The sequence below is a fragment of the Phoenix dactylifera genome, chromosome 6, assembly GCF_051530095.1.
Source record: "Phoenix dactylifera cultivar Ajwa chromosome 6, Ajwa_hap1_PhDact_Kaust_v1.1, whole genome shotgun sequence".
NCBI classification, from domain to species: Eukaryota; Viridiplantae; Streptophyta; class Magnoliopsida; order Arecales; family Arecaceae; genus Phoenix; species Phoenix dactylifera.
This window is the reverse complement of record NC_143195.1, coordinates 26,890,391-26,902,195: the sequence shown is the minus strand read 5'-3', so window position 1 is coordinate 26,902,195 and position 11,805 is coordinate 26,890,391. Positions and strand designations below refer to the sequence as shown.

General features: G+C 37.5%; 1 protein-coding gene across 5 annotated transcripts; it reads right to left on the bottom strand.

Moving 5' to 3' along the window:
- Nucleotides 1-3,644: 3,644 nt before the first annotated feature.
- LOC113462943 (cytochrome c1 2, heme protein, mitochondrial-like) lies at nt 3,645-11,036 on the bottom strand. 5 transcript variants are annotated; one of them, XM_089923941.1, is made up of 5 exons: nt 5,783-11,036; nt 5,642-5,697; nt 5,087-5,225; nt 4,658-4,878; nt 3,645-4,335 (listed from the first exon to the last, which is right to left on the bottom strand). In XM_089923941.1, exons 3-5 carry the CDS (start codon nt 5,186-5,188, stop codon nt 4,026-4,028), a joined length of 633 nt encoding a protein of 210 aa, XP_089780067.1. In that variant the 5' UTR covers nt 5,189-5,225; nt 5,642-5,697; nt 5,783-11,036; the 3' UTR covers nt 3,645-4,025. The 5 variants fall into 5 exon arrangements, with proteins under 5 accessions (XP_089780067.1, XP_089780071.1, XP_089780068.1 ...); XM_089923945.1 differs by having other exon boundaries at nt 3,646-3,883; nt 4,131-4,335; nt 5,642-11,036; XM_089923942.1 differs by lacking the exon at nt 5,642-5,697 and having other exon boundaries at nt 3,646-4,335; nt 10,233-11,018.
- Between the last annotated feature and the right edge of the window lie 769 nt (nt 11,037-11,805).

The following is an 11,805-nucleotide window of genomic DNA, read 5'->3' as shown; positions in this document are numbered from 1 at the left end:
ATGCATGCAATTTTAGATTTTTCTAAGAGTATATATGCTACTACACTATTTGAGAGAGTCCATGAGGAGGCCGGGTTCAGTTGAGGAGGGGATTAAGAGGGCATACTTGGCCTACCACATATAGTTGGATAGGAATGCCCGCCTCTTCGAGGGCAGGGTGTCGATTCTGATGACGGTGGTGGATAGAGCCTTTCGTCATGCTGCGAAGATCTTCCCGGCTGCGGCGTCGAGTTCCTTTGGGATGGTAGGGATATTTGGGACACCCGTTTTGCTGTTGCAGTGCCCAGATTTGTCCTCTTCTCTTGGGTGCCCCTACTCATTGGTTATCTCAAGGTTAACTTCGATGGAGGCATGTCAGCAGATGGAGCATATGGCGGAGTGGGTTTTGTGATCAGAGACCATTGTGGCAGCCTGGTGGCGGCAAGAGGTCGGCGTACTCCTGGCTTGATAGTTATTGAGGCGGAGCTTCGAACAACATGGGATAGCATCTCTTATGCGATGAGAGTACTTAATGTAGATAGGGTACTCCTCGAGGGGGATTCATCTATAGTGATCGATTGGATACAGAAAGTAGATCGATATGGGAACGGACACCCATTGATTCGGGAGACCTACACACTAATCAGCAGGATGGCATTCTTTCAGTCAGCACATATGTATCGGAAGGCGAACAAAACGGCAGACTGAGTTGCCTCTTATGTTGCTCGGCACTCCAGAGAGTTTACCTAGTCTTATGCTGATGAGCTTCTTTTTTCCTTGTATCAGTTTCTTTCTTTTGACTTGGCGGGCTGTACCCATGTAAGAGCTACATGAAATGCCAATTTTACCACAAAAAAAGAGTATATATGCTACAAGAATAATTTATAAAGGTATATATATATATATATATATATATATATATATATATATATATATATATATATATAGTAAATTTATGAAGATATTCGGTGTAATTTTAGATATTTATATGAATGAACATGCAAAAAAAAATTCTATAATAAATTATTTTGTACAATAATATTATTATATTCTATGTAGTTTTGTTTTGACATGTAATATTATATTTAAATACCACGACGGTGGAGCAAGGCCATGGGGTAGGAGGTATCAAGTCGAGAGTGGACGACATCAGAGCAGAGAGCGATATAGTGGACGACATTGACAGCAATGATGAAACTCGAGAGGGCCAAAAGGGAGATGCTGTGATGAAGCATTGGGTCATGGTGAAACAACACTGTATCAGAAATAGAACTGCACGATTTAGGCAGTGGGAAGGCATGACATTTGATGGTACTGTAGAACATTTCAGAGCCGGAGAGATGGTGGTGGAGCAGTGGGCAACCCAATTCCGTATGTTGTCTGATTATTTATTTGTTTTGATTGGGTCATGTTTTTGTTGGTTAGATTTATTTTGAATAGCATGGCTACCTAGGTTCCTCTTCTTCTCCTTCCTTCCTTCACATTTTTCTATTTTTTCGCCTTTTCTTGGCTTTAGCTTTTACCACATTTCACTTATTAATGAAATCTTGAGGTTAGTTCCTATTATTTTACTCAAAAAATATTAACAAATAAACATAATTAATATTTTTATGTAATAGAATATTAAAATATATGATATTACTAATATATAAAATTCACATAATTTAATATTAAAATTATTTATTTTATTTTTTAAATAAAATGATGAAGGTGGTTGATAACAAGGTAATTGTAATAATGTTACTCCATTATAATAGACCTGCAATGGAACTATTGTTGACTGTTATAAAGATCATTAGGACCTTTAATATTAAAATAGTAATTATTTTAATGATTATTATAGTAGTATTATAATCAAAGTAGCATATAATAAGAAAATTAGCAATGTTATTATCCACATTATTTTTTATAAAATAGTTTTAAATGGTAGAAAATTTCTAGAAATAAAATTTTGAAAAGATATTTTATTTTAATAAGGGAATGATGCCAATGCCGAAAAATGTTGTTATTTGTGTTATAACATATATATTATTATAACATTCAAAAACTTACTATAATAACAAATTTATTTTTCTCTATTGTTGTATATAAATATAATGGAGACAAAGACTATACATATAATAGCCAACGCAATCATTATTTTATATCATGGTTGATAAATAATTTGGAAGTCGTAATAATATTGTCAAAAATATGATGATTTTGTCAACTTTTTATGGGGGTGATATGAATTTTTTTATAATGTTAATATAAGATATACTTCTCATGCTTATCACAAGGGTATATTTTTTTTTTGATAAACTCATAAAAATAAAAACTTATGAATAGTTGTGAATGGAGAGATCTATTAGTTAGACCCGAGGGCAAGCCTTGGCGGAATAGTAAGGTTGTTTCACTGTGACCAGTATGGAGGGATAAAGCTACTTACATTTAGCCTGCCCTAGATCTAACAGTGACAAGTGCCTCGTGTGCAAGAGAATATTCTTTTTTTTATAGATTTGTTGCCTTGATCTAAGATAGGGGTATTGATTAGGCAAATTGGCACATAGCCCAACTAGTCTAGCTCGTGTCTTGGGCTAAATGTGATGCTCCCCAAAGCCAAAGTAAAAATTGGCCCTTCAGATTTGTCACTAGCAGGCAACCTAATGGCCATGAAAGCCTCAAGAGAATATAGATTATAAGAACAATATGCTTTTATAGTTGTTTTCCAACATATCTTTAAAAAAATGAAGAAGGAAATTAAAACCCAAAATTATTATGGTTGCACTTCTCGCTGCTCTCCAACACAAATTAAGTTTTTAAATATTTGCCATGGTTCATTCTTAAAGGGGTCTTCCGAGATCAAAATCGTTTCATAAATAAATAAATATACAAGTGCTGGCAAGTAGCAACAAGCCTCTCACACAAACTAGGATGGTTCCTGGGGAAATAGAACTGGCGTTTGGATTTCAACTCCTCGACAAGTTGGCTGGACTGCACCTAGGCCTTTAGTTCCAAGGACTGGGTTTCAACCGAGCCTAGGCCTAGTACTTCTACCTGGGCTTGGACCAAAATTAGTCCACAAGGTTTGCATGGGTTGATCATATTGGCCATCAGTGTTAGGACTATATTCCTAGTTTTTTAATTATTTTAGTGCTATTTTAGTTGGATTAGAAGTGACTTGGAGTTTAGTTAGGAGAGTCCTGAATAAAGTAGGGCTAGTTGGATCACAACGGTGCTACCATCTAATTTTGATTGGCTGGGGATCATCAGAGAAGGATAGATGGGTTTGGAAGGATGGATAGCTCCTATTCACCGTTTAATTCAAAAAATCTTAGGAAGAATGGCTGAAAAGGAGGAATTGCCTATCTATTCTTGCCAACCAATACTACAGGAGAACTTACCTTTTCCGGCAATTTTTAGGGCCTTTAGCGATGCTTATAAGCGTTGGCTAAAGCTTTGGCGACGCCAATCAAAGCGTCGCAGAAGCGTCGGCGATACCGGAGTGGGAAAACTTTTTGCCAACGCTACATTAAAGCGTCGGCAAAAATCGGAATTCGCCGACGCTTTAAAGCATCGGCAAATATTACCGACGCTATAAAGCGTCGGAAAAAACTGTCGTGGCACGCGGGTTACGCCTAGGCCGACGGTTTTTACCGACGCTTTAAAGCGTCGGGCAATGTAATTATTTACAAAAAAAATTAAAAATATCAAACTCCATAAATTTATATATATCATAAAACATACATTATACAATATGAACCAAACATTCAAATTACATTGATATTGACACAAACATTTAGATCATTCGAAATATAAATTTATATAAAAAGTTATGAATTACAATGTACTTTTACATATCAAACTCCATAAAAAACAATCTACAAAGTATCAGGGACGGGATTCAGCTCCATCATCATCATCTCTGCGAGCATTTGAAGTATCAGGAATTTACAAAAAAAAAAGAAAGAGAAACCTTAGATATTCGTAAAAATGGGATACATTAACTTATACATCATAATTGATAATATGTAAATTTTTATTCAGCCATAGCTCTATTTAATTTATCAGATATGCCAAGAATGATCATCCAAACAAAGTGAGACAAGAACTATGATGGACATGGAAAAAATGTCGCAATAAATACTTAAAGAACAGAGAAAAAACATTACCAAAACACCTGCAGGAGGATCACGATATCCTGTGAGTAGGGCAAAAACATAGTTTTGGCCATTGTGTCGTGCCTGGAGGAATATGCAGAAGAACAAGATCTCCTCTTCAGTGTATGCTCCACCAACAAGATCTCCATATGAAATCAGAGACATTGAATGGCAAGAAGCACAAACTTGTTGGTAAACTTGGTGACCGCGCCGAATTCTGCTCAAGTTCATTATAATTAGTATTTCAATCATTGTACATCCACATTAAAACTAGTACACAACTTTGTTTATTTCGTTGTGTAGATGAACAAAATGTTAGTTATCTAAAACGGACAACCTTTTTTTGCAGCCAAGCTACTAAGCTACTCAGGTTAGCCATTAAATGATAACAAGAGATCTCTTCAAAGTTGATGCAGCAAATCTCAAAGCATAAATTCATTCAAATTCATGTAATATATAATTAAATTAGTATAGCGAATATAAGAATCTTACAGAAATGAGAAAAAAATTAGTAAATATAGAGATGGTACTCCACTTACGATGCGTGGTCATGGGAACTAAGAATGCCTTTGTGAGGCCAAGGATAGATTGGACATGGTAGGCCATGCTCAGCTTCATCAGCAGATGCCAAAGTAGCCAGGCTCAATATACCAGAAACACCTGCTCCAAGGAATGCCAATGCTCTTAGTGATTTCACACCAGCAGATCCAACACTTTCTTGATCTTGCTTACACACATAAGATGGAAGCAAAAATAGGGCCTGCATGTAAATGATAGATAGTTAAATGCACAAAGAATGGAAACAATAAAATTAATGCAACTTGACTAGAAACCACCACCAAAACTAGAAAATGGAACTCCCTTCAACTAGAGGAATATAATAACTGGAAAGGCCATCAGTAATTTTTGTTCTTCGCCTATTGCTCAGAGAACAAGTTTCATCTATTTGCGTAATGAAGATTAAGTACCTGGGTGGAGGAAGGGAATGGGGAGGCAGATGGGATGCTTACAGTTGATTGAAATTGAGGTCTCTTCCTCAAAAGCTGGTGGATGGCTCTTCCTGCAGCCATTTTAGTCAACTCCTCAAAGAGTGAAGATCAAGTAGCTCTGCATATGCAATAAGAGTGTAAGACAAAAGGCATATGAATTTCCAGATTGAGGTAAGATCAAGATTTTTCCTTTACTCAAAACAATGCACAAAGTAGAGGAGAAATTCTGAGATACATTGATCTCCAAATATAAATATCAAAATGCATTATGGAAGAGATTTGAATTTTCCAAGGAGAGGTGCACACGCACATCTTACCCTGTACTAGGACTGCTATAATATGTGCATCATTCTCCATTTAAACTTACATCTGTCAACTAGTTTCTAATGTGTTTATAAACATTATACTCTTGATGTTTGCATTGATATATAGAGCAGGGAAATTGCACAGATACCGTAAATTGACTAAAGAGAAGCATATTCAAATGACATGTTAGACAAATTAAGAAAAACACGAAAATTCAATTAGACTTACATCTTGTAAGGATCGGCACCAGTGAAACCAGTAGGTTTTGATATTGGAATCAAAACCTGTGCACAAAATCAAAAGAAAAACAAATAAATAAAGAACAAATCATGAGGGCGGAAAACCCTAGAACAAAATCAAAGATCTTACCCTCCTGATTAACCGCAAAAATAGGGCAGTGGCGGCCAATAACATCGTTCCAGACAGTTCTTGACTGAGATTTCCCAAAGTACATCAGATCGAAGTGGATCAAGAACGGATCCAGATAAAATGAGGGTTTCAGTTCGAGTTTTTACCCCGTGGCACTGGCCCGCCTTGCTCATTGGCACGATGTCTCCCGGCCTGTAAGCGAGCGAGATCGAGAGCAGAGACGAGATCCAGAAGAAGAAGATGCAACAAACTGGAAGAGCTCTTCGATCGCCGGCCATGGCCAAGACTCGGGCCTGAGCTTTTGGGGGGAGGAAAAGGAGGGAGGAGGGAGGAGAAGAGGAGGTCGCTCGGCGCCGGAGAGGAGGGTGAAGGACGGGACAAGGGTCGGCGCCGGAGACGAGGGAGGAGGAGGAGACAAGGGTCGGCTAGCTCTATTAGAGCTTGATCGATCGAGGATAGAGGGAGAAGGGGGGCGGCCGCGGGTTTTGATGAGATTTGGTTTTCAACGACGCGCATAAGCGTCGTCTTATCCCAACTCTACGATGACGCTAATAAGCGTCGTAAAAAATCCATATTTCCTGTAGTGCACAAGCATCGGCAAAAAAGCGTCGTTAAAACCCATATTTTCTGTAGTGCAATATGCATCCTTCCAATTTTGTATCATCTCGAATTGGAAGGATGCAAGGAAGGATGGCTGGAGCATGGGAGTGATGGATTTCCAAGTATGTTGATAAAAATATTCCTAATTAATTTTTGGATAAAACTTAAACACTTTTTCACTCTTTTACCGGAATAAATTACCACTCATTAAACTATAAATTATTTAGTTATTTATATATCTAATATATAAATAAATTAATTCATACATAATTAATTTATAGAATCATTTATTAAATTAAATTAAATTAAATATTTATATAATTATAAATTATAAATATTATAAGTTTATATATTGTCCTCCTCCTTTATTATAAATAGATATTATAAATTAGTAATAATAATATATATTTTTATCAAAAAGTAGTTTTGTAAAATATCACACAAACATCATCCATCTTTTTTTTTTTCATTCCTCCTATACCAAAAAAAAGGAGGAAACTAATATGGGAGAATAGGTGGAGCACCCATTTACACTCTCCCTCATCTATCCTTCCTCTTCTATCCATTGTTCACATTAAGTGGGGCTAAGATAGAGAAGGACCATTGTGTTAGGTTGAGTTAATTAAAAAGGAGCTTTGGTCTGGTGTTGAGTGCGGGCACCATTATTGACAAGTGAGGGGCTCCAGCCTTTGGTAAGGAGTCATTCTCATAGTTGAGCATCCTATTGCTACGTTAGTCCCTAGATGCCTTAGGAGAGCAGAAGTAGTATAGGAAGCATGAATCGAGATCCACTTATACATTTTTATAATTTTTTAATAAAGTTTTATACTTTCTCACTCCAATTTTATTTCTTTGTACATCTATTGTGCATATTGATGCTTGTGTTTGTGATTCTTTATCATTGGAAGGCCCTATATAAGATTGTGCCGTTCAATATGATATCAAAGTGAGGTTGCTTTGGTATTTGATCAAGTGGTGCATGGCTTCGAGTGGAGCTGTTCTGAGCATAGTCTCAGAGTCAAGACTTGATCATGGGTGGTTTTAACTTTTGTGATTCAACATGATTCTAGAGTTTCTAGCAATTATTATGCTTTCAAGGAAATATGTAGACTCTATTATGATTTGATACTCGGATCACGGTGGCCAATTTTACCACAACTATGATATTTGATTTTACCACTGCCATCCCACTTTATAAGTTAAATAACACCAATTCTTTATACTGAAGATTTATTATCAACTCATATAAAATTGATGGGATAAAGTTTATTTTTTGATTTCCATCATGTACTTTAGATGATGTAGGAGTGAGAAAAAAGTGGACGTTAAGATTCAAAAAGCTGATGTGGATTCTTCAAACTATTATTAAACAAAAAAATTATCCTCATATATGGGATTTAGAGGAGCAAAAGAAAGCATATAGGATATTCTTGTAACTATTATTCAAGGTACAATAATGTGTGATATCAAAGGGTTTTTAACTAAAATTTACCTAAAACATAAGTTTTATTGTTAGACTTTTCGAAAACTATAGACGTGGAGTAAGGCTAGTTCCAATATGAAAAATAATGGAGCAATTAGAGGCTTGATCAAGTTCAGAAAATCTAAAGTATGATAAAGTTGATAGGCTTGAGAATCAAGCAAGTCCGGAAAGAAATCTACTAACCTCATGTAAAGAATGCTCGAGTTGGATGATGTGGATATTGAAGCATACTGTAAACGAATCTTGGTTAGGTAATTTGTGCAGATGCCATGCAGTGCACAACATGGAGGTTTCTTGTGGTGACTTTATTATCCATGTGGTAGAAGCATCAACCAATATTGAAGTAGCTCCAAAGATTATGCAGCAAAAAGACATGCAGATGCATAGATGCACATATGCCATAAGTGCAACCATGTACAAGAGTAGCTACTGAAATGCAAAATCAAATATTAATTTAAATGTATGGTCCTAGGATGCTTGTTGGCAATAGTTAGATGTTCCAAGGAACTTTGATGGCCGTGGTGGTAATGTGGTATCGGAGTCGAAATTGAGGAAGGGTGTTAAAGTCATCATCGATTTTGGCATGAACATTGAAGGAGAGAAGCCAACGAGGGCTCGCGAGTTGCTTGAATGGAGGAGCGACAGAAGCACGGCCATAGTTAAACTCTTTCTTGAATGGAGGAGTTGTCTGAGAGCTTTATGTTATTGTGAGCAATATTCTACAGTAGTACAGCCATGTCATGCTCCGTATCTGAGGTGTGACACGAGGAATGTAAACAAATATTGCTTATTTTACAATTATTTTTCTAGTTCATAAATTATTCTAGTTGGAATATAAGTGCCTTATCGAGACGTGGAGTATGGGCATCCTTGTAAAGGAACAGTGAGCTCCGGTACTCGGCGAGGCGTCCTTTAGAGAGTTTGTCCTATTCCCATGCGAGCCCTTGGGCGTCTCAGGAGAGAAGAGTGTTGCCAGAGCCGAGCATATAGTTTGACTCATATTTTTTACTACTTTTTATAAATAAAAGTTTTATACTTTTTTAATTTTTTTTCTTTTTGCATATCTGTTTTATATATTGGTGTTTATTTTTTATAATTCTGGACATGGGACGGTCCTCCTATGTAGAATTGTACGGATCATATACCTTAATCCATTTATACTATTGATATAGCAAGCATGTCATATGGAAATAAATGGGTTGGACCAATGAGAATTGGAGCTTGTCATCTCCAAAAGATATATTGTTGAGTAAAACCAAAAGAACTACAATAACCAAACTTAAAATTAAAACTATATGATTTTAAGGACAAATATTTGATTTTCTTTGAAAATTAATATGTTTGGGAGTTTTTTATTGACAGAAAAAGTGAATTAGGATCCTCTTTTGGGCATGTTTAGATAATCTTATGCAATCTAGTAGGATCCACAGAAACAGGAGTAAGACCAGATCTATATTTATGGTATTGGTATGAATTTTCAACGTGTGCCGGTCCGAATCCTACAAAGAGAAAAAAACAGATCTTACCAGATTTTTTTTCTTCTATCCTATGGAAAATGGACTAAGAGAAGTCCAATTGATATGGACTGAGCCGGACCTTTTATTATATGAACTAAAAATCTTGTTTCTAATCCTAAGGATCTAATATAATTATCCAAACAGGCTTTTAGTCGGGCTGAATAAGGATAAGCCTGGTCACCTTTATGACCTCATGTCAAAGCTCATGATGAAGCAGGTCATGGCCATTGCACAGCATGCCATTCATTTATGGGACCTGCTGCATCACGAGCCATCATCACACAAATCATGGACGGCCCATGATTGGCAATGGATCTCTCCAATACAACCCAGAACTGACAGAGATATGAACTCGAAACAAGCTTGGTCATATGAAATTATGAATACCATCTCTCAGCATTTGATTTAGTGGAATAGGTCGTGGCTAGTTTATTTCAAGAAGCTGTGTGGCATTAACGAGTGACATGGGTCTTATAAACAGTTTTTCTCTAACTATTTCTTTGTAGAACTACCTCTAATAATATTGCATACCTTTTCATATCAACTATCAAAATTAACATCAAGGCTACCTTAGGCCTTATCAAAAAAAAAAAAAAAAAAAATCAAGATCATCTTAGGCATTTCCATAATTTTTTATAATCTTTTTAAGAATATAGAACATATTTTTTCTTTCTAAACAGTTCTCAGAAAATTATCTTTCATCAAGTGCCAAAAAAAATATATATATTTCTATTTGATTAATCTAATAGCATTAATTAATTACAAAGTTAAGTTCACAAACAGGGGGGCTAAAAAGAGAAAAATTCGAACTGCGCAAAACGATTAATGATTAGCTCCTACGTTACGATACCCCGCGGGTCACGTCACGTGCAGCGCGGCACGACGAAGGCCGGCTTGTTTCCGGGTACCGGCTCGTAGTAGAACGGGGCCGCCGGATGCTGCCACGCCGTCCACCGGCGGGTTCCCTCCTCCGCCTCCTTCTTCTCGCCGTCCGGCGACCGGACCTCCTCTGGGGGCGGCCCCACCTCGGCGTCCGTCGTCCGGTCCCCGATCCTAGGGATCGTCGAGATGTCCAGCGGCGAGAGGAGCGGGATCGCCACGTTCCACTCCGCGACGCTTGCCGGCGCGGGCCCCACCTGGATCGAGCTCGGCGCGTGCATCTGGAGCCGGCTCCTCTGCCGGCACAACTTACCGCCAGCCCTCCTGGGCGCCTCCGTCGACATGTAGATTCGCCTGGGAATAAGAATAGATTTATTCGGGATTTATAGGCTTGGAATAAGAATAGGGAGGAATGAAATATTGGGGAGGAGGGGAAGAGGGGGGAGGGGATTTTTTATAGGTCTAGCGAGAGAAGGGGAGGGGAGGGGAAAGTTGCTGGAGGAGAGGAGAAGGTAACCGAAGGAAGGAGGAATAAGTGTGGAAGGCATGGGCCGAGTGGAGGTCCCCTTCTTCATTTGTCCTTTTTCTCTGCCGCACCCCCTTTCTTTGTTGTTTATCGAAGGGAAAAGAAAACCTTGAAGAATTTTATGAGCACAGATCTGAAAACTCTCGCCTTGAAAATAAACATCACATGCTTGACTCTTTCTCCACACGTTTGCTTCCTAATATCTATTTTACAAGTAGGTTTGGTCATGGTTGGTCATAGGGTAGCGTTTTATGGTGGCCAACAACCCGTAGGAGAAATTATACCCTACACCTAAGGAGGTTATACTCTGCACTGCACTGCATGCACCAAAATGGTAGATGCACCACATCAATCATTTCTAACAGTGCAAATTGGTCAGGTTGACCCATGACTCGCAGGGGTGCAGGCCCGGCCGCCCAGCTGGTGCTTAACTCTCTATTCCTAATTGTTATTCTAAAGTTGACGGTGAGTAAAAATGTGGAATAATATAATGATATCAAGCTTCGTGATAGTCTCAAATGTGGGGATGCATTTTTTTCATAAATGTAAGTGGGTTAGGTAAGAGATTGGTACTCGTTAGAAATATAAATGTTTTTATTGATTACATTTAGCTGGAATAAAATTAGAAAAAAAAAAGTATGGAAGAATTTATTTTCTTAGAAAGAAGAGGAAGCAACAGATGCAGCAACATGTAGTAGAATTGGTGCTGCAAATCAAATCAACTTTAAAAAATATAGTAAATGTCATTGATATCAAAACATGTAAAGGTCCATAAGTTTATATTGTTTGTCTGACAATATGAATCTAACATTTTAGTGTCATTGGGTCGAGGCTTTGTTTGGTGTTAGGTTTAGTTGTAGTAGGGCATTTTGCAGGCAGCTTGAGCCCCATGAGTCTTTGTTCTATACAACTTGTTGCTTTGGTTTAATAAATTAATAATGGAATAATAAATGGCTAATAATATCGGACTCAGTTTGTACCTGAACTCAGTCATGCTAGCTTGTGCTAATAATATCTC